This window comes from Sprattus sprattus (genome assembly GCF_963457725.1).
Source record: "Sprattus sprattus genome assembly, chromosome: 11".
In the NCBI taxonomy this organism is placed as follows: domain Eukaryota; kingdom Metazoa; phylum Chordata; class Actinopteri; order Clupeiformes; family Clupeidae; genus Sprattus; species Sprattus sprattus.
In genome coordinates, this window is record NC_137909.1 from 19086191 (window position 1) to 19113022 (window position 26832).

Genomic DNA, 26832 nt, shown 5'->3' on the forward strand with positions numbered 1-26832 from the left:
GTTCAATCACTGTCCTGAATTCTGTGTCAAGTATAGAGTCTTTCAACGAGGTGGAGCTTTTAACCTTCAAAATTGGGATAGTGAGCTTGGACTAGATAATTAAGAAATGACAAAATGCAATGGACTTCGATTCAACTATAACAGACTCCCGCTTGCCTTTATCAGATAAGGCTACTCTAATAGTAGCATAACATATAGGCTCTGTCGACGTCCTGATTTCGCCGAAATTCTAAATTTGAATGACTGTCTCCAACTGTACTTTGTCTTCAACAATAAATGTATATTTAGGAGAGTGATACTATTAGCACAGACAGACAGTCTGTGTCCCATAGACTGTGCTGAAGGCAGTGCGTCGCCGCAGCAGCAGCTACCGCAGTCGCAGCGCGTCACCGCGGGACATGAATGAGAAACGCGCCGCGTCAGCACCATCGGAAAATCCTTTGTTACGCCATGACTCATGCCAATTTGCTTCCTTAGAAGGATCAAGGACAAATCTTGTAGCAGCCCTCTTAACAGCTATAGTAAATCAAAAAGGACACTTGGACACACCACCGTCCAACACATACCCCTCTCTCCATCTTCGTCTCTCGTCCCACCATTTATAAGAGAGCGCGAGCCTCACCACTGGTAAACTGAGCAGAAACAGAGGAAGCTAGATTTTTCACCGCTTTCACAGTTGCAAAGATGCAGCTTCTTTAACTTCATAAGCAAAGCTTGGTTTACTCTTCCAAAACACAGCTTTAACCTGGGGGAAATCTTGGATTGTGCATTAAAGTCTTGGGTATGGTGGTTTGATGAACAGATGGATCATGATGAATCATTAAAGGACATGTTCGCTTCATCTAAATAAGCAAAGTGGTTTGAACCCTTTAAAAAAACTGGTTTCCATTCGTATTCGATAGTTAGATGTAGGCTACAATTTTGCAAAGTGCACAGCAAATCTTTATGTTTATATTGCTAAATCTAATAATTAATTTTTGTTTAAAAGATTTAGTACCACAAAATGTATGGAATCTGAGCACTGCAACATGTCTCTAGGAATGGAAGTGAGCAGAATTCTGTCTATATATCTGGCCTTTGGGGTTTTACACAAGTTTATAATTATACTATTATACTAAGTCTTTTTTTAAAGAAACCTTATGCTTGGAGGCTTGTTCCATTCCACATGAAGTCCTTAAAATCCTTGTATGCTGGTGGCACTTATCACTGTTCATGTTGTTTCATCTGACACTTTACATTTTAAACTAATTAGCATGTAATCAATGGGCTAAAATGGACTCCTGGATCCCACCCAGTTCCTGCAGGTTAATATGAGAGAACACAACCCCTATTCAGGCTCCCATGAAAATTAAATCTTACTGTCCTGAATGGCTTTAACCCTATATTACTTTTTTACACTGCCATTTCGTATCGTTTTTTTGAGGCGCATACTGACATTTACCAGGGGATTGCTGACACAACCAGTTACGTTTTCATTTTCTGCTGTGTCTTGTCTGAAGAATCTCAGTTCCTCTTCCATGCTTTTCCAGCCCTGTGTGCTTGTAACGTACTGGAATTTGCTGCAATCCTCTGTGGTTGTTATTAATGTAGTAAAGGAGTTATGTGCCCCGCAGGAAATAATATATTGACTCATATTTGAGTTACTGGAGTGCGATAAAGCAAGCCTGAACCCAATCATCCAAACAGGTCTCAGTGCTGCTCCTGTCATAAATTTGCTCGCGAAACCCTCTGCAACACAGGCACATCAGCCTAAGGCTTTGGTGGCCTTTCAGTTAGGTCATCCTACTATGATAAGTTAATCTGTATGCAGAGGTCTGCTGGTGAAAGTAATAAAGCCCCAACGATGGACACCGCCAATGTGTAATGAAAAAAAAACCACACACACAGGAATAATTTTGGTCTGGCCCTCTCCTGGATTTGGATCCTGGGAGCATGGCATTTCTGGGGCCCTCTGTGGATTTTTGCTGCGGGCCCCAATTCAGGGGAACAAAACATGACATAATGCTGGCACATAATTACTTCTTAAATATATTTTCAAATTCTCATACTGTACTTTTAATTTCTCTCTTTTTCTTCGTAACTAAACTAAGTTTTATGAAAATATATAGGTCTACGGTATAAAGCATGATAATTAAACTTCACTATTGCAACAAGATAACGTCCTTATACACTTATATGAATTTAAAAATTTGTCTTTGACATTTTTTGCAGGCCTACTTTTATTGATAATGTTAACACTATGTCTGCTAAGTCAGTGTACCACCAAAATTATTTTGAAGCTGTCATTTTAAGGTAAAATTAGTACATAATGTTGCTTCAACATGCGTCTTAGGTGGTCCGATCACAAGTGGACAGCTCTAAGTAGAGGTGTGAATGCACCCAAGACGCATTAATATCGCTCAGACCACATTCAAGTTGGTCTGTGACGCTCATGGCCATATTCTGTCAGCAGTGTATACGTGAATGTGTCCCAGCCCCATAGACATAGGAGAACAGGACAAGGAAGCGCTTTGTACCATGTAAGTGAATGGGATTACTTAACTTTGTGTAAGCTCTTTAAAATGGTTGAGTACCATTGGGTTATTTAGTTGGTCTGGGTTACCTGTAAAGTTAATAAATTATCCTAATCTATGATGTTTAGTGTGGTTTTTTATAACAAATATGTAAAAAAACCTTCAGGGATACTTTCAGAGATTTTCATTGAGTTAGAACGCTATAACAGGCAACCACAAAATGGCTATACAATGGAATCCTTTAAGGCAAGCCAGCACATCAAGTAAACCGTGTCTGTGTACCTTAATAACAGTAAAGTAACTGTATAAAATGACTGTTCGTCAAGTGAATTCTCGCTCTTCTTCCGCTCTCTGACCTAGGACCCCTGTAGTAGTCGATTATTTGGGATCAATTTAGTGACAAAAAGATTTACAAATACCCCATGATTTGCAAACAAACACAATGTGATTTATAAATGCTCCATGATTTATACATAAGTACACCATGTTTAACAAATACAAACACAATGTGTTTTGTAAATACAAGACACATATATAAAAAAATATAATGTGTTTTGCAAATAAAAATAATACTTGCAAACAAATTGTGTTCTTTACAAGGTTGGATCCAAAAAGATCTAAAATAGGACCCATGTTTTAAAATACAGGTTGAAAATCCTGAAGTTACCCTTAACAGGTGCAATATTTACCATTTGGTATTGAGTTCTGGGTTATTTACCTTGTTGGTAGTGCATCCCTTCACACAACAGCTTTTAGACTTATCCTCCTAAGACCCGCCCATTCATTTTTGTCCTCTGTGGAGGACATGAGTCTGAGGACTTTAAGTTAAGCACTATCAATGCAATCTTTTTGAGTCCTACTGTACAGTGAAGAGGACATCCTGGGCTTTCTAGTGAGGTCACAATTGTGGGGGTGTGGCAAACAGAGCACATGGATTTTCATTTCAAAATGGTGGCAATTGCACCATCCACATTTTATGGCACGAAGGGTGGAAAGTTACCAATTTTTTGCAGACATTATGTTTCTTTTGATAATAATCAAATTGTTTCTTCAATATAAGAGTCTTAACTACAATTTAGAAAGATTTCAGAATTGTACAGTAATTTAAACCCTTTGAAAACACAACTTTTATTTAGTGTCCTCTGTAGTGGACAGTGGGACTTACTTCCGCCAGTTTTAACCACTTTCCATACTCTAGGAAGCAGAAACTGAGTGAGGCACAAAATATATTACTAAGAATTGATGCAGGGGAGTCAGACTTAGAGCTGTCTGGAGATGAGGTGGAGGAGGGCCAGGCAGTTGAGCTAGAAGGTGAAAGCTCAGAGGAGGACATATCAGCTTTGGAGGAGACTGAGCAGGGAGAAAGAGACGCTGACGGTCCATTATGTAGTGTTAGTTGTGTTATTTTTTTTAAATGATGTTCCAGTGTTCAGATATGTTTCCTACAATGAACTACTTCTTTATGTTGATGAAATGAAAATACATTTTAACCAAAAAACATACGAGAATGAATTACATTTTTTGATCAAGCAAGACCCGATGTCCACTACAAGGGACAGATGATAAAAAATAAAGAAATATATTTTTTGAAAAAAAAAATATTTGCAATATGCTTCTTTCATCCACAATACTTAAATTATCCCCAAAAAATCTGAATGTCAAAACCTTTTTTCCTCAGACTGTTGTTAGCAGACAGAAGTGTAAAGGAGACGTCTTCACCTCCAGTAGGCGTGGTTTCACAGTATGACGCGTTGCGCTCTGCTCTAAATTGACTTCCGGTTGGACGGAGTGCGTCTGCGATTCCGTAGCCGTAAAGCCATTGTTGTAGTAGTAGCCGCGACATGTAGCATTGGCTATATTTCTGAATGAGAAGCACGGTAGACTTAAAACAAGAACTCCTATGCGTCTGACAACAGGTCGTCTTATCGTGACACCAGTGCTGTTTATTCATTCATGAGCTGTAAGGGGGAAATGCATTACCTGGTTATTTTGTGTTTTAATGGTGATGGGATGAATGCGCTGTCTAGGGTGACACATTTAGTTATAGCACGGCTAGCATAGCAACTTGGGGTTGACAGTTACTTTTAAAGCTATCAATTGTTAGCACGCTAGCAAGCTAACCTTTGTAGCAAAGGAGAAATGCAGTGTCTGTAACGTTATAGCATATCACGAAGACACAAACTCATCCTGTGTGAGTGTAGTTTACTACCCCGTTGGCGGAATCACTAACATTTTAAATTCGTTAAAAATAAGACAGGACACAGGTCAACACGGAGGGCTAACCGGTAGGCAATTTGAACTGAGATTAAATTAGCCATACTTGCTACATTACCATGAGCCGTATCGCTAAGTTTGTTCATTCCACCATTGTTATATTTCATGTCAAATAGTTGCCACAAACATACCAAGTTTTGACAACCAAGCTATACAACTTTCCCAAACCTTACAGGCTTTTGTCTTTTTCAAGAATGAACCATAGTGTTGTAATGTAATCCCATATGAATGAATGAAATTATCTAACATTAACAATGTATTTCCCTACCTGACGCGGAGGAGTGAGATAAACGCGTCCTCTTCTGAAAATCACGAAATTGACCTGCCCTATTCTCACCCACACACCCGTCTATCGTTCAATGGCAGGCACGGTTGTCCCGGAGACCCCGGAGCCCAAACGGCCCAGTGGGCCAAAGTTGGAGAGAGGGTCCAGTTGTATTGTGCTGGAATCAGATTCTGGGTCTGAAACGGAGCTGTCTGGGAGCTCCATGATCAAAGACAAGTAAGTTAATAAGCGAGGCGCCCCGGTTGTTTTGCTCAGCCACTATGGGCTCATTCCATCTGGAATATTCAAATAAATATGTACTCGTGTCAAACAACCAGACTCCACCTGGCTTTAAACTCTAAGGGTACCTCTAACTTTTTTGTGTGCTCGTATTTCTTCAAGAGAGAAGCAGCCTGACAAGAATGTGATTGTTCTGTCAGATCAGTCAGAAGAGACTGAAGACAGCTCAGATGAGGTAAGAAATTCATCATCTTGTTGCGCATAGATCTACTAAAATAATGGGTCTCACTTAAAAAACAAAAGAGCACTATCTCAAAGAACTCTTTTGCAAGCACTCATTAAAGAGTGAATGGCCTGACATCTCAGTTGTCAGCGATCATATTTTTTGAATGATGAATTTTGGAACAGCGAACCTTCATAAGAACTTGATGAAGGCCTTGTGTGAACCTATTAAAGATTCACACCACTCTTTTAATAGTTTGCACAGTGTCACTTTAAGCTACAGCAGAACAAGTACACTTATTGTGAAGCAGTCACACTAAAGTCAGTATGATGCTCATAGCCTATGCCCAGTGCATATATTTTGTTCTACGACTTTCAGATGTAGGGAGTCTTTGACCTAATTCAAGCACAGAAAAGGGCTTTACCCCGTCAGTCATTCATCTTTCAGTGTACCGGCTGCAGATGGAACCTACTAGAAGCATGTCCTCAAATGGCTTGTTTTGAGAGTACTGTTGTGCTTGCTTTTGTGCAGTACAAACTTATAAATAGTTAGATAATTCAGGTCTGATCTTAAAGGTGCGGCCCTCAATTATAATTCAATACAGTTTGTATCATTCAACAACGTTGGTTCAGGAGCACTGAAGTGAGAGGTGTCTTTGATTGGCTGTTGAGTTCAGATTGACTGTTGAGTTGGAATGCCAACAATCTCACACCAGGATTGAGGACTTGCCTTTAATTTCTTACCTTACTTTTGAGGGTGCTCTTTAGGGTTGAGCATATGGGATTGGTAAAGCCTTGGATGGAAGGTGAGAGTGGAACTGTGATTTCATGCCGTCTAGGTGGTCACAAGGTTTGTGTTGAGTTGTATTGAATGGTTCTTGTTATACATACTAATGTGAAGAGTTTCTGGCCCATTTTGAAAAGTTGAAGAGCTGTTCATTGTAATGGTGTGCACATCTAGATAACCATGTTTAACTGGTATTATTTGCAAGACTGACTTAATAAGAGCCAATTTAGTATGGTTCATTGATCACAAATCATTGAACCGTTCAAACATTTTACATTCTTGTGTTTGAAAACATTGGAAGGCAGTACAATTACACCAAGCTTAGAAAATAATTCTAGCCCTTTTAAAAGTGCATGAAGCTCCCCATGCTTGAGCAATATCTCAATGCCAGTCGTGGCTGTTTCACTTTTTTTTTTTTTTTTTTTTTTTACTCCGTCTGGTCTAGGATTTTGTCATGGCATGCTTAGAAATAAAAACCATTTTTTGTAATAAGTCTAATTAGTGTATGTATAAGGGTGTGGATTTGTTGTTGAACACAACAACCCCTTTTTTCACCATGTGCATTACAGTTTCTGCATTACAATGGCATGCTCTGATATGTCTTCAAATACATTTCAGGTGAGCCACACATCGCCTCAGGTCTCCCTGGAGAGGTCAGGAGACTCGGGTAAGTGTTTGTAACCTCCCCCCCCCCCCCATTCAATTTCTACTGATCCCGAAGTGACGCCACATTGATCAGGCGGACACCATCAATACTGCTGAATAAGACTGGATTTAACAAGTGGGCTCGTTTGCTATGTGGTAATAGGCCTGACATTGACTGATGAAGAGGGCCAGGCCTCCTGCATGTTCTCATGCCCACCTGTGTGTGTGTGTGTGTGTGTGTGTGTGTGTGTTCAGAGCCAGCCTTAAAGAGGAGTCGGGCAGAGGAAACAGATGAGTCACGGGTGTCCCAACATAGTCCTGACGCCCACCCCAAGAAGAAGCGGAAGGCTTCCGAGGTGAGTTCACTTGCGTCCGCTGTCCCTTTGGAGATAACACCAGCCCACTCCACAAACTCTCGACCGCAAGGCCATTATCTCATCCGTTTTCCGTGCTTACATACTTTACAAGTTGTTTACATGAAGTGTCCTTGCTCAAGGACGCCGCCCCACCATACACACACACACACACACACACACACACACGCAGACATGTCCACATGCACAACCACAAACACACACTGAGGTCTAGAATACATCATCCAGGTTTATCCTCTCCCTTCTGCGATGATGTAGTGCCACACCGTCGGGTCCATTTGTTCTTGTCACAGCGAGATGCATGCGGTAGGGAGCTGATCCCATACAAGTGGTCCAGCAGCCCTGGCGGAGTGTGGAGCACCATCTGGGCCACCGCCAGCCTGGCAGGGGGGGTGATAAGGGGGGGGGGGTAAGGGATTCGAGTGGTTTAAAGTTTTTTGCGGCCGAAAGATGAACACACATGTTTATGTGTATACAGGCTGAGTGGGCTCCCAGGGGCACTGCAGGCGTGGGGTGGGCAGTGGGGGGTCTCAGGGGACCACATGAGTAGTTAAAGTGGTGGTGGTCTGTCTTTTAAGGAATTAGTGGGATGATGGATCGGGTTAGTGTCTGCATGGCTTAGTTAAGGTTTTGATAAATGTGTCTCTCGAGGGTGGTGGAGAGGAGGCTTTTAGCAGAATGCCTGAAAAATATGGTCTCTTTATGCCCTGGCAGATGGCAATAGGAGAGGAGATACAAAGAGTTTGGATTCTTGGGATGTGGGGTGAAAAATGGTTACTTTATTTAATTTCTTGTTTGTGGTAAGGGATTTGATCCATGGTTTTGTGTGGGGCGGTGGATCTGACTTTAAACCGAACAAGTTTCTCTGGGTGTGTGGTTCAGAGTGGCCGAATGAGAAATGAGTAACTAAATGTTTCAAGGCCTGTGGAGTAAGAGAGTGATGAGTGATTAGATTTGTGTTTTTAAATTGGGGTTATGTGGTGGATCTGACTTCTAACCAAGTGGTGGTGTGGTTTTCTCTGGGGGCAATTGCAGACGGACGACTCGGAGCAGGAGGGCCCAGAGCCCAGCTGGCGAGAGCAGGAGGACATGGTGAAGAAGCTGCAGAGACACTTCCCTCACCTGGCCAAGGAGGTCAGGCATTACAGCACTAAAAGCAGTGCAGCACTAAGCATGTGTGAGCGGGGGATGGGTGGTTAGAGTGATTAAGCAGTGTAATGATATTAGTAGACAAATGGATGAACCGAATGATGGAGGCATATCCGTTGGTTGAAGTGGCCCATTAGCTAGTCTGCACACACTCTACCTCCTGATTTAATGCCAAGGAGTGCAAGTGCATGGGCTGTCTTCTTTGACATTGTGTCATATTGTGGTGGTATTGGACTATTATCATGTTCACACCAAATTACCACACTCAACATGGGACGTACTGTGTGTGTGTGTGTGTGTGTGTGTGTGTGTGTGTGTGTGTGTGTGTGTCTCTGTGTGTGTCTGTGTGTGTGTCTGTGTGTGTGTCTTTGCGCAGGAACTGAGGGATGTGCTGCAGGAACATGACTGGCTGTATGAGGACACACTGGAGGCTCTGCGGATGTTCTCTGAAGAAGGTGAGTGTCCTGTGATGGTCCACTTTGGAACGGTTCTGTCCTGGCTCTGGCCCTGGTCTGGCCTGAAAAAATCTGATTTCCCCTCTTTGGCTCCTCTGTAGTGGAACAGGTACACTGAAGACACATCTCTGTCCGTTTGTGGTTAGATGAACATGGAAAATGTAGTGATTTGTAAAGGCCCTTGTTTGAAACGTGTGTACGTGGCTAGAAAAGTGACCAACGCAGAGCCGTGCCCTGATGTGGTTTGTTTTTCCAGCTGACGTGCCAGCCGAGCCGTCTCCTTCTCCCAAACCCTCGAGACGTGACGAGTCCCCGCCCACGCTCCGCACACGCGCCGTGAGACAGGCTTCTCAACCCACTAAAGCCACGCCAAAACCCGCCCCAGAACCGCCCAGTACAAAAAGACCCCACAGAACAACGCGGAAGCAAAAGAGAAGGCAGCCGGCGAGTGATTCGGAAAGCGAAGACGGTGGCGGCAGTGACTTCGATGAGCCCTCCTCAGACCAGGAGGATTCTGAGGGAGAGGGCAAAGAACGCTTGACCCCGCAGAAGAGACAGATCCTGAGCTTCTTCCAGGAGTCGTCCCTGGATGAGCTGTCACTCATCGAAGGCTGCTCGGCCAAGAAGGCCCAGAAGATCGTGGAGCTCAGGCCATTCAGGAGGTGGCGAGACCTGGTGAGAGAGTAGTCTGTAGTAAGCAGTAGCAGTAGTCATTTACAGTATTTATAGAAATTCACCACCCTTCTAGAAATTTCTGTGCAGCCCTGTGTGAAATCCTCTGGTACACTTCTAAAAGTGATTTTCAAGTGCACTATGAACAAAGTGTATTTTTCGATTGTTAAACAGTGCATAGGGATTTCAGGATTAGTACTGCAAACTGACACCAGTGTCCCTAGGTCCCTAGGTTTCCCAAACTGGGGTATGCGTACCCCCAGGGGTACGCAAAGGAACGTGGGGGAAACAATTTGATTTGCATTTTCAAAGCCCATAACATTTTCAAACTAACCTATAAAAAGACATGACATCTTAAATAGTCTGAATAGCTCAGTCGCAATGCCAAAAATACACTAATGTATACATTGTAGTGTTCACTGAAAGAGTGAATCCCCGGTCCAGAGAGACACCAACCGCTTCTACTAGTGGAAGGCCTACAATCAAAGATGCACCTGCCGGCGACTGCAACCCAGGTAGCTCTCCCAAGTCTACCTCGAATCAGGATGTTAGCAGCAGCACAGTTGTTGCTAGCCAAGCAACTAGCTTTTTTGTGTGCAAATCAACTCGGCGTGTCAGACATTGTCAAACACGACATAACAACACACCTCAATGCAAAGACTTTGATGCTCTTTGCCACAACGTACTTATGTGAGAGTGGGTTCTCAGCTCTGAGAAGCTATCTGGACGTAGCTGGAGATTGAATGTCTGAAGGGGTACGGGACTGTAAAAAGTTTCGCAAACACTGTACTAGAAGAAGGCCAGGGGCACATTCTAATGCGCTGTGTGTTTGTTCATATTTATGTGTTGACATATGTGCGTATTTGTCTGTGTGTGGCTATGTTCATGTTATGTGTATGAATTTGTGTGTGCGTGTGTGTGTGTGTGTTCCTGCTCAGGAAAAGGCTCTGAGCGGCGGTAACGGACTGTCTGCGGAGTTGCTGGCAGGCTGCCGGGAGGTGTTGCGTGAGCGGGAGGTGGTGCAGGGGCTCATGGGTCGCTGCGAGGAGATTGCCCAGAAGATGAGCCGCGACGTCACTCAGGTGCTGGAGAGTGGCACCGGATCCATGGAGCAGCCACGCATCCTCAACGACACGTATGTGACACACTTTTAACGACCAAAAAAAAGACACGTTGACTCATCAGGCAGCAAAGTAGAGTGACTAAATGACTCCTTAAAATTCTAACTAAGTTCTTAGATTACAGTGGTATCAAGAGCAATTTCTATTTTACTATTGGGAAATGTACTATATTACTACTGGGATTTACTGCAGGCCATGCTCAGAGCATTTGTAATGTCACTGAGGCCAAATAATCAGCAGCAGAAAAGCCTAGAAATAAGGAGGAAATGCATAATGATTTTGTAGAGATGGAGGCAATTTTTTTTTTTTAAGGTTTTTCTTGCTGAACTTTGTGTTGATATGTTGTTACTGCTGTTGTTGTTTTAGGTTAAAAAGGTTTATGCTTTTACGTGAGTGAGCGAGCGAGCTGCAAATACAGAAAGACAACATTTGTTGTATTTGCTCAAATCTAGATGTTTATTATACGCAGAAAGTTCTATTGAAATGAAATGGGCCATCCCATTGTTGGGGTTCACTATTTCTTGATAATGACCGCTGAAAGAATTACTGTCCGCTGCCGTTGGCAATGGGTTTTGTGCACATTTTTATATCATTAAGCAAGTAGTCTGTTCACTTATTGTAATGGATATTCATTGTAACTTAAAGTCAGCAGGTAATATGTTGCTACGCAACACCTCAAACATTAAAGTTCTATTTGCTTGAACAACTATTTTTTTCTCAGCCGAAGCAACTAAACAGCATAAAAAAAAGACATATTTTGGAGAAATGGCAAGTAACCACATAGTTAGCAGGATAATGTATAGTCTGCTGATTATTCTTGAAAAATAAATCCCTCCAGTACACTACAAACCCCATCCAGTTTGTCCTGTTGGGATTTATTTATAGAGAATGACCGGCAAACTATACATTATCCCTTACTAAATGTAGGCAGAATCCTGGGTTGTGTAGCATCTCAAAACATTTCTGACCTTGTGACATTTTAATGCAGTGGTTCTTAACCTGGGTTCGATCGAACCCCAGGGGTTCGTTGAGTCACTCTCAGGGGTTCAGCAGGAGTCAAGACACACCAAGTATAGCCCGGTTCACACTAGCAATGTCGAGTCGTTTTTATACATACCTACGTTTTGAAGAAATCACATTTTATTTTTCAAATTACGAAGGGTTCGGCGAATGCACTGATGAAGCTTGCAGGGTTCAGTACCTCCAATAAGGTTAAGAACCATTGTTTTAATGTATATAACTTGACCAAGCTGTGGCCTTTGGTGTGTTCAGGTTCAAACTGAAGCCGTACCAGCTGGTGGGACTGCGTTGGCTCACCCTGCTCTACCAGAACAACCTCAGCGGCATCCTGGCAGATGAGATGGTGTGAATTACCCTCAGCCACACACACCCATCCTAAATAATACACACAGCACTCCTGCAACCACCCCTTAACTGCTGCTGATTGCCTGCACTGACCCCGTGCCTAGCTAGACATGCCACCCTTCAGTCGCCCGCCTGCTTGGCACGAGGGCACCACTAAGGTGAACGAGGCATTTGCAAGGCGGGAGATACAGTGGGCAACGTTGTTCAATCATTTTGACACCAACAGACAATTAAAGCGCATCTAGTGTCAGCGATAGGTTTTTGCCACAGACATGTTGTCTTTGGTTGTGTCATTGTATGTGTTGAGACAAAGGTTCCTAGGTTTCTATGATCCTCAGCGGTGTTGGCCACAAAGGTTCCCAGTGTATCGCCACAATAGCCAAATTATTTGACAAGGAGAATGTGCCTCGACTTTAGTGCTCTGCTTCAGGCCATGTACACGTACAGAACTTTGTGTTTTCCACACGACTGGAGCCGACATGTTTATTTAATGCCTGCCTTGTTGCCTTTCCTCTGCCGTCTGCAGGGTTTGGGAAAGACCATCCAGGCCATCTCCTTCTTGGCCAGCCTGTATCAGGAGGGAAACCGTGGGCCCCATCTCATTGTAGTGCCCGCCTCCACGCTGGGTGAGGGGCGTCAGGACCCTGGTGCATGCTCTTCGTGGTGCTCTAACTAATGGGTCATTCAGAAGCATCTTTAAGGGTTTATCTCTGCTGGACTGTCTTGCACGGGGTCCATGATTTAGAATTATAACACACACACAGAATGGGTTAGTTGGTTGACTTGATTGATTTTTTTAAAATGTTTTTTTTTGGTTAATTAATTCGCTGGTTGATTAGAAGCTCTTGTCTGCCTTCTCATACTCATGCCTCTGTCTACCACATAACACACCTGTGACTGGTGTTGTCTTGTGTGAGGAGCATGGTGAAAGTAAGTAAATGTTCCTGTGTGATTAAGAACATTGTTAACTATGCAGATATTGACCGTGCGCTGTGTGTGTTGACCTGTGTGCAGATAACTGGGTCCGTGAGCTGAATCTGTGGTGCTCAAGTCTTGAGGTGCTCGTTTATCACGGTAAGATTTCCACAGCTCCTCCATCACACACTGCCACTCCACTGCCATTCCTTGTGCTCTCCCGGGGCAGCAGGGAGTTGCGGTGTCCACAACAGCAGAGAACTCAGTCCTATCTTTGGTCTCACCTGCAGGCACAGCGGAGGACCGCCGCTTCAAACGGTACGAGGTCCTCAACAACTTGGTAGACTACAACATCATCGTCACCACGTGAGTGTGGAAGCATGACACGAAAACTACAAGCACCTCATTTCACACACAAAAAAACGAAGTGCAAGCACCTTTCACAAATACATACAATAATAAGTTGTCAAGTGGTCAATGAGCTGAAGGCTGAATGCAGGATGAGTACAGTCCCTGACTGATTTAGAAACACTTAGGAAGCATTTCATGAATTCCCACCAAAGCAGAGTAAGATGGCTCAGTTTCATCTGGCCTCATAGATGCTAAAGCTATTTAGCTGCCTATTCTGTGTTTATTTTATTTTTTATTTTTTTGGAACAATCTGGCCAACAAGGGATTTTTCTTGATCAATGAGCTTGTGTGGCTGTGATCACCTCTTCCCCTCTATCATTAGCCTGCTGTCCTCTGGCACACCCTTTACAGCTAATGGGTGGACCGGCAATACAGCTAGACATCGCGGCCTTGGGTGGGTTTTCATAAGTGAAGTTGCGAAGGTGAATAGCCAGAAAACTTTCAGTGAATGTTGGAGAACTGATGTCAAGTGACAACCACAGAAGTATTCAACTTGTCATTACCTCGATCACCTGTACAAGGAATGCTGAGGCTAGCTTGTAATTGCTTGTTATTACTGCAGTTTTCCTCCCTTACTAATAATTTTGCCTTTAACGTCCATGTGAAACCAACATTGGGTTAGATATAGTGCAGTAATATATTCAGTATGTGGATAAAACCACTTTTAACAAAAATGCCCAAATCAGGGAAAGTAGCTATTACCTCTTGCTTTTTTAAATGGGTAACCTTTGATATTGAATTTCTTGTAATGAGTATTGATTTTCCATTCATTATCATTAACGACCATTGATCAAAGGAACTGTAGATCAAAATATGCACTGCCTGGATAAATCTGGGTGGTTGCAACTATCCTCTCCTCTCCATATACATTTGTGAAAAGGACTCATCTCGACCTTTTCATCGTTTTGGAGAAGTCTAGTGGCCGCTGCAGCAGTCAAAGGATCTCAGTGACCTGTTGATGCATTATTTTCACCTTGAAAAAGGGTGACCTACACAAACCTGATATAGAGCATGCCCTTGGTCGGGGAAACTTGAGTGCGTCACTGAAGCGCGGCTGCCCTCGGCCCGAGAGGCTTCCCTCGCTGCACCGCCGTCTGCGGGGCTCCTCAAGGTTAATGAGGGAAAATCGCTAGCCGTGTCCCCGTTTTAGCCGGGGGCACCCTGTGTTAATGGAGTAGTAATGATAATAAATGGTCCACTGCTGATACCTGAAGGCGCTCGTGATAATGGGGGGGGGGGGGGGGGGGGTCCTGGTAAGCTGAGGAGGTGCAGTTCATTTATTATTCACTCTAATCAGACCTTGCAGACCAGCTTATCAAGGCCCTCAGCATCAGGTCCTGCTAGTGGATCCACCACAGTCCACTAATCTGTGTGTGTGTGTGTGTGTGTGTGTGTTTGTACATGTACAGGTACAACCTGGCGATAGGGAACTCGAGCGACCGCAGCCTGTTCCGTAAGTTGAAGCTGGAGTATGCTGTGTTTGATGAAGGCCACATGCTGAAGAACATGAACTCACTACGCTATCGCCACCTCATGGCTATAAACGTGAGTGCAACATGAAGCGTCCCATCTGACAGGTCAAGGGTCAGGTTTTACGATCCCATGGCCCATCCTTGTTCCTTGCTGAAATGTTGTAGGCCCAAAAAACTGAGTTTCTTTATGTGGCCAGGGCACAATAGTTTGTGCCAGTGAAATTTAAAAGAATCCAGGTCTTCTATAAGTTTGAGTTTTGATGATAGTTTCACAGAGTTCCTGCTTAAGCTGAATCTGTCCTCCATCATATTCTTGCCCTCCCTCATTCTCTTTTTTCACTCTTGATCCATCTCTCTCATTCATTCTCTCCCTCATTCATGACCTTCTTTTTGTCATTTTTCTCTCACTCCATCTCTATTTTTGTCTCTCTTTCTTTCTTTCTTTCACTTTTCTCAATCTCTCATGCACCTCTCATCTATCATCTTTCCCACCCTCCTTCTCTTACTCACTCTTCTTTGCCCCCCCTCTCTCTCTCTCTCTTTCTCTGTCACCCCATCTCTCTGTCTCTTCCCCCCCTCTCTCCCTCCCCTTGTCCCTCTCTCTCTCTCTCTCTCTTTCTCTGTCACCCCATCTCTCTGTCTCTTCCCCCCCTCTCTTTGTCTCTTTCTCTCCCTCTCTTTCCCTCTCTCTCTCTCCAGGCGGTTCATCGGTTGCTGCTGACAGGCACCCCTCTGCAGAATAACCTTCTGGAGCTCATGTCTCTGCTCAACTTCATCATGCCCTCCATGTTCTCCAGCAGCACCGCCCAGATCGCCCGCTTGTTCTCCATGGTGAGCCACGCACACAACACGCAGAACACACTGTTCTCCTAACACAGACTATGCCACAACACGCAGAACACGCTGTTCTCCTCACACAGAATATCCCACAACACGCATAACACACTGTTCTCCTCACACAGAATATCCCACAACACGCATAACACACTGTTCTCCTAACATAGAATATCACACAACACGCAGAACACACTGTTCTCCTAACATAGAATATCACACAACACGCAGAACACACTGTTCTCCTAACACAGAATATCACACAACCCGCAGAACACAGAGTTCTCTAAACACATAGCCCAGTCCCCCACCATTCTGAGGTACTTGCAGCACTTTTATATCACAAGTTATATCTTCTGCAATTATTATAATGCATTGGGAGGATCTGGCCTAGAAAGCGGATAGGGCCTCACACTTTGGGAACCACTGCATTGAGGTGCTAACTAGCCGGTCTGTGCCATAACAGGCCAGATCTGTTCCACTCTGTCAGCTTAAGAAAGACTCACATACAAAGTTTTTCAGCATAATACTACAGACCAGAAATATTTGATTCCCATTTACTTCATTTGTTTGTTTGGTGAACTATGCCTTTAAGTTAAAAATGAGTAAAATTGGCATGGACTGCTGTTTTCCAGAGCTCATCTGAAGAGCAGAGCGGCTTTGAGAGGGAGAGAATCACCCACGCCAAACTCATCATGAAACCTTTCATCCTCAGACGCATCAAGAGTGAGGTAACGCCCAGCTAAACCAGCAGAAAATAAAACTAATGAAATAAATTCACAGAAATCAGTGTGTTGAGGACAAACATCCCCCAGCACGGTAATGTTTCATAAGCCGAGCTGGCATATTTAGTAAATCTATTTCTTCTCAGATTTATGGTATGGCCTGGGGGGCGTGATGAAACAGGTAACCAGTTGTAAATCAGAGCAGCAGTGCTCTGCCTCGAGTCAGGAGAGTGCGTTGTTCAGGATGGAGAGAGGCCTCTGTGAAAGACCATTCTGTTAATCACCCACAATCCATTGCCCGGCTCTGTTGTGTCGGTGTGGGATCAGTGGCCATGCCAAGTGTGTTCCTTATAGATTTAAAACATTATGGATATTATTATTATTAAAAATGATGCTGTCTAGTAGTACAGCTCTGTTCTGATGTGCCTATGTAAGTCACTTGTGGCCATTGGTGTCTGCAAGAGCCATCTCGAAAACACCAAAAGCAGCACATGAGACATCACAGATTAGAGGGTTCATGTCTTCTATTTACAATAAACAGACAATTTTTGTCTCAAATCAGCAAACAGTTTAGGTAATGTATACCTGTGTGATCACTGTGAGTTCTGCCATTGTTCTTTGTTTGGCGGGCCATGATTGGCTTTTAAGGTTTAAGAATTGAATCCCTGCCTGTTTCCTGCTGGCTCTGGGAAGGGCACAGCAGGCAGAGGACGTGCGTGTGCGTGCGTGTGTGTGTGTGCGCACCTGTGTGCTCTCTGCGTGTGTGTGGTGTGTAATTGCTGGGTGGTTTGGCGTAAGAGAATATGTGTGGTCAGGTCAAGCAGAGGGCTCACAGTTTCCACTCTCAGAGAATGAGACAAAATATCTGCCTTAAAGGTACAGTGTGCGGTTTGTAGTGGCATCTATAAGTAGAAATAAGTATTCATAATTATGCTTTCATTAGTGTAAACTGAATCGTTGCGTTTTTGTTAGCTTAGAATGAACCCCTTCGTATCTACATAGGGAGCAGGTCCGCCATGTTGCACCGCCTTGTTTCTACCGTAGCCCAGAATGGCAGAACGAAAACACTGGCTCTAGATAGGGCTTTTCACCGTAGGTACTCGCACACGCTTGAAAAGGGAAGGATATTCAGCTGGTTGCATTCATCAAGCTCACCATTAGATGTCATTAAAAACTACACGCTGTACCTGTAAGTGCTTTAGAACACAAACATGTTCTACAAAACAACAATAGAAATGTGATAATCGCTATCTCAATGTGCCACAGCATTTCTGAAAGGCTCTTTGCCAACTGAATCCTATGCATTTAATACATGTGCTCCAAATTTGGTAACGGGTGTGTGTGTGTGTGTGTGTGTGTGTGTGTGTGTTACATATTTATATTGTGTGTGTGTGATTTGTTCTTAGGCAGTGTGTTGTTGCTGTTGCCCATGTTTGAGTTGCAGTATCAATGGTGATTGCATTGTTTGTGTTGTCACGACGACAGGTCCTGAAGCAGCTGCCGGCGAAAGAGGAGTTGGTGGAGTTCTGCCCCATGAGCACCAAGCAGCAGCAGCTCTACGGCGCCCTCCTCAGCAAGCTGAAGGGTGCCACCAATGGAGAGAGTGAGTGGGGGAAGGGAGGAAAGTCTGACTAAAGGAGAGAGGGGTAGGAGAAGAGGACGTGTGGGTGTGAGTAGTTTGTCAAAGTGGGCCAGTTATGCAATATGACACGAGTGAGAGTGGGGTTGGTAAAGGATAGTTGAGTGCTGCAGGTAATCTCAGCCGTGGGGATATCCTTTACCAACATGAGTGTCATATTGCTTTTATACAACAGTTCTACTACTGACTAATTGCGTTTGAAGACAGGAGATTGTGATTTCTTTCGTTTAGTTTGATTTTGTTTATTCATTCTACACCCCCAACATTTTTTTTTCCAGCCTGAGTGTTCGGCATCAATTGTTGCCAAGCAATGTATACTGTATATCCAAGTTGAGTCAGAAAGGCTATTTGTACATACTAAATTGTACACTCACCTGTCTTCACAAATGGAATGTTGATGTTGTACAATTGAACGGTTAAAGGCTATCAAATGCAGAGAGATTACCAGTGGTGAAGAGTCCAAGTGGGGTTGTGTCAGGATGTCCCCACTCATGAGATGCTCCTTGTTCAATCAGAAATTAATAAATAATTTGATGTGATCTAACTGTTGTATAATCATCGTTAGCCGCACTTAATCCAGCCTTGAAGGTTTGGGCACTGTTCCTGCTTTCTCACTGGTGCGCACTGCAGTTGTGCTAGTATGGAGCCTGTGCCTATGTGAAGCCTAAGCGCAGAGAGTGTACTTGATGTGCATTTTCTCCACTCTTTTATGCTAAGTTCCCCTTGGGACAGCATGACTCACAGTGCACCTCATGAAAATATTACCACACTCTCTCTGTGTGTGTGTGTGTGTGTGTGTGTGTGTGTGTGTGTGTGTGTGTGTGTGTGTGTGTGTGTGTGTGTGTGTGTGTGTGTGTGTGTGTGTGTGTGTGTGTGTGTGTGTGTGTGTGTGTGTGTGTGTGTGTGTGTGTGTGTGTGTGTGTGTGTGTGTGTGTGTGTGAAGAAAACCAACCTGAGTTTCACAGAGCAGGATATGGGGGATAAATGTGGATGAAGTTGAGCATTAGCAGAGGATAGAAGAGACAGGAGATCCAGTCTGCCCCCGTCATGGCCATGAGAGGTCACATCATTTTTTACCTTATACCTAATCCACACAGATAGTTAAGGTAAAGAAACCCAAGGAAAGCACAACAGAGAGAATGTGGATAGTGGTAGAGGACGGTAAGCAGATGCGAGGACAGAATTAGAAAAGGAGAATAGTCCTTTCAACTCCTTGTGTCTCTCCCTGCCCAGTTCTGTGATATTTCCACCCTGAATGTAATAACTGTGAATCAGTGCTAGGCTGCCTCATTACGACCCAAGATCTTCCCTGCTGCTTGACTGAGCTCACTCTGAACACAACAGGGCTTTGAGAGCCGCGTTTGCGATCAGTCCACGAGAGCCCAACCAGCTTGTGATTCGCTAGCCTAATTGCATCAGCTTTTTTTCCTCTCCTGTCAGTGCAGCCTGGCGGGTCTCCAGTGAGTTGATATGCATGGATGTGTACGTGCATGGGTACAATCCCGGCGGCCCTCTCCAGAAACCTCCCCTCCGCTCGTAAAAGTTGTCACATTGATTAGTGTTCGGCTCCCCCAGCGAAGCCATCAGAACTAATTTCAGTTTTATGGGTGGGGGTGGGGGGTCTGCAGGTCTTTAGGTAGGAGTGTTCTCCACTGTTATGCCATGAAGGGAAAACCCCACCTCTGTGTGTGTGTGTGTGTGTGTGTGTGTGTGTGTGTGTGTGTGTGCATGCGTGCATGTACATTCCAGGAGAGGTTATGTGTGTATGTGCATGCATGTGTGTTGTTTCGATAGTGCTGCAGCTTTTGTGTGCATACGTTTGCTGATGTGTGTTTGTGTGGAGCATTTGTATATAAACTTAGTCCCACAGGCACTGACAAATGTGTTGTGTAACATGTTCCATTTGTGTGTGTGTAGAGCGTGCGCTGACCAATGCAATGATGCAGTTGCGGAAGATGGCCAACCACCCGCTGCTGCACCGGCAGTACTACACCTCCGAGCGCCTGACCCTTATGAGCAAACTCATGCTGAACGTAAGGCCCGTCACTGGACCACTCCTCCATTCCTCACACTCATGTAATGTCTCTTTCTAAGCCACAACACAACACAACACAGTGCCTTTAAACAGAGAGGCAGTATCTAAACAGCCAGCGAAATGAGGACACATAAAACCCAGCAAATGCCCAGTAATGAAAAATGACTAGGTTGGGTTTTTTAGGGGGGGAGGGGTACATATGCAGTTGCCATGGTTTCGGCTGCCATCAGCATCCCCGTTGGGTGGCTCAGCAGATGTAGTCAGTGCTGATGGGTCACGAGGGGGTTATCGACGGCACCTGCTGCATTATGAGTCCTATTATGGATCGCACACAGAGACAGAATGGCACCAAGCGTGGAACAGAAATGGATGACATAATCACCAAACTCTCCGTTATGCCTCCCAAAAGTGCCCTTTCATTTTCTCCGAGAGCTGGACTGTGTGCGACGTATGTTTAGTCTGGTTTGGGTTTGCATTGCTCGTTTTGATTAGTTGTTCAATGCATCCATCCATGCCAAATCAAATACTTAGCCTCAAGTTCTCAAGTCTTGTGTTGCCTGATTGGTCTTAACTTCGGTCCCTGCGTCCGTGAGGTAGTGTGGTAGTTTTACCAGGCGATTTCAATCCTGAGTTATTCAGATTACTGTAGTTGATAAAACCAGAAAGTGCACTGTTTTCATATAGGTCAGCGTTTAACATGTGAGGCATATATTTTACTGCATATCCTTTGTCAGTAGTCTTATTGGGTTTCCCCCCCCTCAGGAGCTGACCCACCGGGACTCGGACCCGGCTATGGTGAAGGAGGACATGGAGGTGATGTCGGACTTTGAGCTGCACCGGCTCTGCCTGCAGTTCTCCTCGCTGAGGGAGTTCAAGCTCGGCTCGGACCAGCTGCTGGACTCGGGGAAGCTGCAGTTTCTCACAAAGCTGCTGGGGTCCTTTAAAGAGGAGGTACTCACACCCCCACACAGATACACACTCGCGGACAAGGACACTCACACACCCTCACAAAGCTGTTGAGCTCTTTGAAAGAGGAGACAAACACTTATATAATATACACACACACACACACACACACACACACACACACACATACATATATATATATATATCTATATATAGAGAGAGATATAGACAGACAGATAGATAGATAGATATATTCCCTTTATATAGATACACCTACAGACAGGTAGGGCTGGGCGATATGACGATATATATCGTGAGGACGATAGAAACGTGTCTATCGTGACCTTTCTCCTCTATCGTTTCTATCGTGATAAACTTATTTTTTCACTATTACAGCTAATATACATTTTAATATAATTTCACATCCTAATATAACATTTTGCTTTTCTTATTATGCAAACTCTAAGTTTATACAACTGTAAAAAAAAGAATATTAAGATACATTTTAGAGAACGTGGTTTTGCGACACGACACCGCTTTACATTACGCTGCTTTGCATCATACGCTTGCGACATGATTGACGGTGAGAGCCCGCGAAATTTAATTCTGGTTTTTAAAAAAAATGAATAATGGACGCGCTGCAGGAAGGTGTAACTGTTACCACAGCCGCTGTTATACAATTGGGCATCGACACCCATTGCTAATGACAGCGTCATTACTTTATTGCAGCAGTGAAAATCAAGACATTACAGACGTGCAAATGCTGGGGTGGCCCATTCAAATCAACGGAACTTTTTTGAACATTTTGGAGAGCCGTATAATACGAGTATAATACAAGTGTAGCCATTTATTAGCAGATTCTGTTCCATTTTTCTCAATGATGGTCAAATAGTTGTAGTTTAAGATGCACTATTTCGTTAGTTTAGATTTCTTTTCAGTATTTCAAAAGTGAAGGAGCTGTGGGAGCACAAGAACAGTGAGCATCTAGCAGCGATTATCATAGACATAGCATATGTGTATATGTCTTTGGCGTTTATAGCTTAACTATCTAGATTCTAAGTAGCATGGAGGTTTTTTTTGGTACTCCACGTAGATCATAAACCCTTGAAGATAAAAATGAAATTGGTTGGGAAATGTAAACGCTAATATGCTTTTTATCCAGATAAAACGCAGCTCCATCGTTTACTTGCGTTTGTTTACAGGACCATCTTCACTGTTGCACCAACGGGCTGAAGCGGTCAATGGGGCGTATGTGTAATGGCCAACTTCTTAATTTTCTTATTTTTATACGTGGCCATATAAGAAAATGTTTTTCTCATCATTATTGCTATAGCATATGAACAAACATTGAAAAGAAAGTTTTTTAATTAAATTAAACTTGATTTATCTTCTGAAAGTAGGCCTACATTAAAGAACCACTAAAAGTCACAAGCACTGGACTAAATGTCATGCACTTTGTTTTAATCTTACTATTTAAAGATTCAATGGAAACGTTCAGTACAATCTGCGTAATTGTGGTACAGGTCGTGATGGATCACACTTTTAAGTACACCCCTATCCAGTAAAGCAAGAGGGCATATCGTGATATATATCGCTATCGTGATATAAAATAATCCATATCGTGATATATGTTTTTTTCCATATCGCCCAGCCCTACAGACAGGTGCAAGGTACACACACAACAACACAGCTACCAAACTATATCATATTGGAGAAAGACTCACCATACTGCCTCATACACACTAGGGGTGTGTTCAAAATATCGATACGGGGATACATCGTCGCGGGCCTCTTTACGATGCGTGTATCGATACGGAGGCGTCAGTATCGATACTTCACGTGCATCAAAAAAAAAAAAAAAAAATTTTTTTTTTTTTTTTTTTTTTTTTTTTTGTCTGTTTCTTTGTACAGCGTCTACTTGGTTCATGTGCCTGCCTGCATACTTTGCCCATCATCCAGTTGATGGTATAATTTGAAAGCAGAGTTTCTGTAGAATCCACATGAGGTGACAAATATGTTATGATGTACTGTCAAGGAGTTACATGCAATTTTTTTTTGTTATAAGCCTAAAATATCGGGATACGTATCGTATACGTACGTATCGCATGTATCGCGATACATATCGTATCGCGACCCCTGTATCGGGATGCGTATCGTATCGCGAGGTGGTTGGCGATACCCACCCCTAATACACACATGCCAAAACTCAACAGTAGAAATGCTCTATTCCTGTTAAAGATCTGCATGGCCTCAACATCTCTCTGCATGTTTTGTCTTTCCCCCTGCACTACCCCTCCCCACCCTGCAGGGCAGCAGAGTAGTGCTCTTCAGCCAGTTCACCATGATGCTAGACATTCTTGAGGTCTTCCTCAAGCACCACAGCCACCGCTACATCCGATTAGATGGCTCCACGCCCATGGCTGACAGGTGGGTGAACCAGCAGCCAGTTCTTTTTTCAACTTAAGCCTCTTACACACACGAAACCCATTAATGTATCAGGTAAAAATTACATGAGATAGATAACTAATTTTCCCACTCAGTCTTTCATAGCAATAAAGTCACAGATGTTGTGCATTCCCGCCAGGCTGTATTGAACAGGATACTACAGAGACGTGTAAAACAACAAGGCCTCTTGCCTAGCTATGAACTACTCCAGCTACATCTAGCTTAACGAACCATCTTAACAGTTGGCAGTTGCTAGGGTGTGTTAGTATGAACTAATTAGCTGCTAACTTGTGTAATCGGAGGCCAAGCAGCAAAGCTTCACAGACACCCTGAGGGTTTCTACCTTTTCCTATCATTATTTTATAAGTTAATTTGAGGAGACTTACGTCAGCTAGAAAACTAGCCATCATTTCATGCAAATTAAACTGCCATTTAACAGGGCTCCCACCATCATGGGGATCCTGGAGGATTCATGGAATTTTAGAATCCCAAAAATTCCAGACCTAGAAGAGTTGTGAAATTCAGTCTATTGAAATTAATAATCTTATTGTACTCTTCCATAAATAATGTTTTATTTGTGTATTTATGCGTATTTATGCAGTGTGCTGGTTTTTACATGAATTGACGTAGGTTAACTATTAGAAAAATAATGGTTAAGGTTGATGTTAAATTTAAATTCAGAGTTTCATTAGATTTCATTAAAGATTAAAATTTAACTAAAGGTCCTTGAAAAGTCATGAAATGTTGTCAACAAACAAGTTAAAAGTTGTTTTAGTAATTTTAACTAAAGTCTCTTTAGTTAGCTAGCATAGCAACCAGGATACACCATATGCTGAATAGCCCGAAGCTTTTCTCAAGATCAGCTCACATCAGCTCAATGTGGCAAGAGCTTACTCTGATATCAATTAAGTGAATTAAGGGGGAAAGTCCCCCTTGCCCTTTTCAAACACGTGAATTCAGTAGTTCGAATTACCACTGAAGCCATGTCAGAAGATTAATGTTGCTAGGTCGCTAGGGGATAGATTAACAATGCAACATTACAATTCCCACACAAAACCATAACAGTGAATTAGCAATAAATTAATTGCTTTCAGTGTGAGTGGGACTGACATATTAAACTGCACAAATTGAAAATTAATTAAAAAAATCCAGCTTTAGTTTACAGAGTCAGACCATCAGCACAACCTATTTTTGTCCCTTCTCCTCTCTGTCCTGACCACAGGATTGGCCTGATCGACAATTTCAACACGGATCAGGACATCTTTGTGTTCCTGCTGTCCACCAAGGCAGGGGGCCTGGGCATCAACCTGACCTCTGCCAATGTGGTCATCTTGCACGACATCGACTGCAACCCATACAACGACAAACAGGCAGAGGACCGTTGCCATCGCCTGGGTCAGACCAGGTTAGAGAATGTGTTTGGGTTTGTGTGCGTGCGTGCGTGCGTGTGTGCGTGCGTGCGTGTGTTCTATACACACATGTGATGGGCACTGAACTACACCCACGACCTTAAATATTTATTTTCCTCTATTGTTTGAAGGACAGACTGTGTGTGTGTGTGTTTGTGTGTGTGTGTGTGTGTTGGTTTCTCAGCTCTTTTTTTGGTCTCCAGGACGGTGAAGGTGATTAGACTGATCTGCAAAGACTCCATAGAGGACGGCATGTTGCGAATCGGACAGAAGAAGCTTAAACTGGAGCAGGACATGACCGCCTGCGAACAGGGTAATGCTAACACATCTCTGTCAAGTTCCTGAGGCTCATCTGGGAGAACAAGGTGCTAACGACACCAAGGTCATGGGTTCAATTCCCAGGGAGCATGCATAGGGTACTGATAAAATGTATATCTGTACTGTAAGTCCATTTCGATGAAAGCATTTACTAAATCCGTACCTTTCCTGACACAAACAACCACCATCACCCCATTTGTTTAGCTCAGGCTTTTGTGCAGAGTGGCTCAGGTGGAAAGGGATGGTTTGTCTTTATGTGAGCTCCTTGGGAATTGAAGCAGAGTGTTTGGAGTTGACTTTGCAGGAAGACTGGTGTTGAGGGGTTTTAATTTCCAATATTACTCTACACTCTAAGATGGCATATTTCAGTCTGCTCTAAACAGTGATAAACACTCATAGATCAGCTTCCAGACAGTTTTTAACATGTTGTATATAGTTTGTAACAGTCATATAAACACATTGCGCTTTATACACATGCATACCAAAAAGCTTGCTCACTCGCACACATGCACAATACAGTGTAAACTCCAGATCTGATTTCTTTGTCCTTGATTGTCCCCTCTCTTTCCAGGTGATGAAGAGAACATATCTGAGGATATGGCATCTCTACTCAAGGCTTCATTGGGACTCTGACCAGAAGAGTTTAGGTGCTCCAATTTATGTGTGTGTGTGTGTGTCTGTGTGTCTGTGTGTGTGTGTGTGTGTGTGTGTGTGTGTGTGTGTGTGTGTGTGACGTTGAAGCTCCCATTTACAGTCACAGGAGGACTACTGCCAAACTGTTTTGTTGAGGTGCTGAAGTTAGAAAATCACTAGTGTGGATCCCAGACAGGAGAGATATTTACAGCTCATTGTGTGTGTGTGAGAGAGAGAGACTGCATTCCAGCACAGAGTTACATTAATGATTCAAAGTCATTCAAAATGTTATTAAAGTTTTACAAAAGGAAAAATACTATACTGTGCATTACTCTGCCACAATGGCGATTTTAGCCTAAAATTTCTGGTGGGGCAATTTTGTATGACGTCATGTCACCGTCACAAAAATAGAGGTAGCTGATTATTATAAGCAGTAGGCCTATATAGACCAGTAAGATATGCTATGGGCTGCATTTTGAGGGCCAGCAGGATCGAATTAATACATTTCACATGCTTCAGCGCAACACGAAGATGTTACCTATAATACTGCATTAAAGTAAAATAATTGCAACAAAGTTAAAAGATTAGACAGACTCATAGCTCAAATAACTTGCATAATTAATTAAGCTTGTGGCACACGTGTGGCATACAATATGAAGCAAAATGCACAACTGACACAAATAACAGCAACAAAACATGCTGCTAAATGAACAAAACTTTGTTCTTGCAGATTGACTATAATGCTTGTGAGTCAAGCTTATTCACACACACACACATTCACACTTCTTTGCATATTAAATCAAATAAGATATATTTTGCCACAAACCACAGATTGAGCTGTCTGCACAACAGTGCCATCTGGATCTGTTGGGGCAGTGCCCCATGTGCCCCTAATGTAGAAAACGCCACTGCTCTGCCATAACCCCATGGCTATGAGGCACTCACAGGTCAATACTAAGAGCTGGTGGCTTAATTGTGGTGCCAATATGCACATCAGAATACAGAACA

General features: G+C 43.4%; 1 protein-coding gene across 1 annotated transcript; it reads left to right on the forward strand.

Annotated features, from left to right (window-relative positions):
• Nucleotides 1-5146: 5146 nt before the first annotated feature.
• Nucleotides 5147-25961, forward strand: smarcad1b (SNF2 related chromatin remodeling ATPase with DExD box 1b; the record flags this gene model as incomplete). The annotated part of the gene is made up of 22 exons (XM_080846973.1): nucleotides 5147-5289; nucleotides 5455-5527; nucleotides 6920-6968; nucleotides 7202-7302; nucleotides 8356-8454; nucleotides 8846-8924; nucleotides 9181-9599; nucleotides 10535-10731; nucleotides 11990-12080; nucleotides 12609-12708; nucleotides 13097-13156; nucleotides 13288-13363; nucleotides 14818-14953; nucleotides 15580-15711; nucleotides 16350-16445; nucleotides 17925-18042; nucleotides 19996-20111; nucleotides 20876-21064; nucleotides 23328-23446; nucleotides 24687-24869; nucleotides 25077-25186; nucleotides 25763-25961. The coding sequence occupies 22 exons, from the start codon at nucleotides 5147-5149 to the stop codon at nucleotides 25822-25824; spliced, it is 2748 nt and encodes a 915-aa protein (XP_080703099.1). The 3' UTR covers nucleotides 25825-25961.
• Nucleotides 25962-26832: the final 871 nt, after the last annotated feature.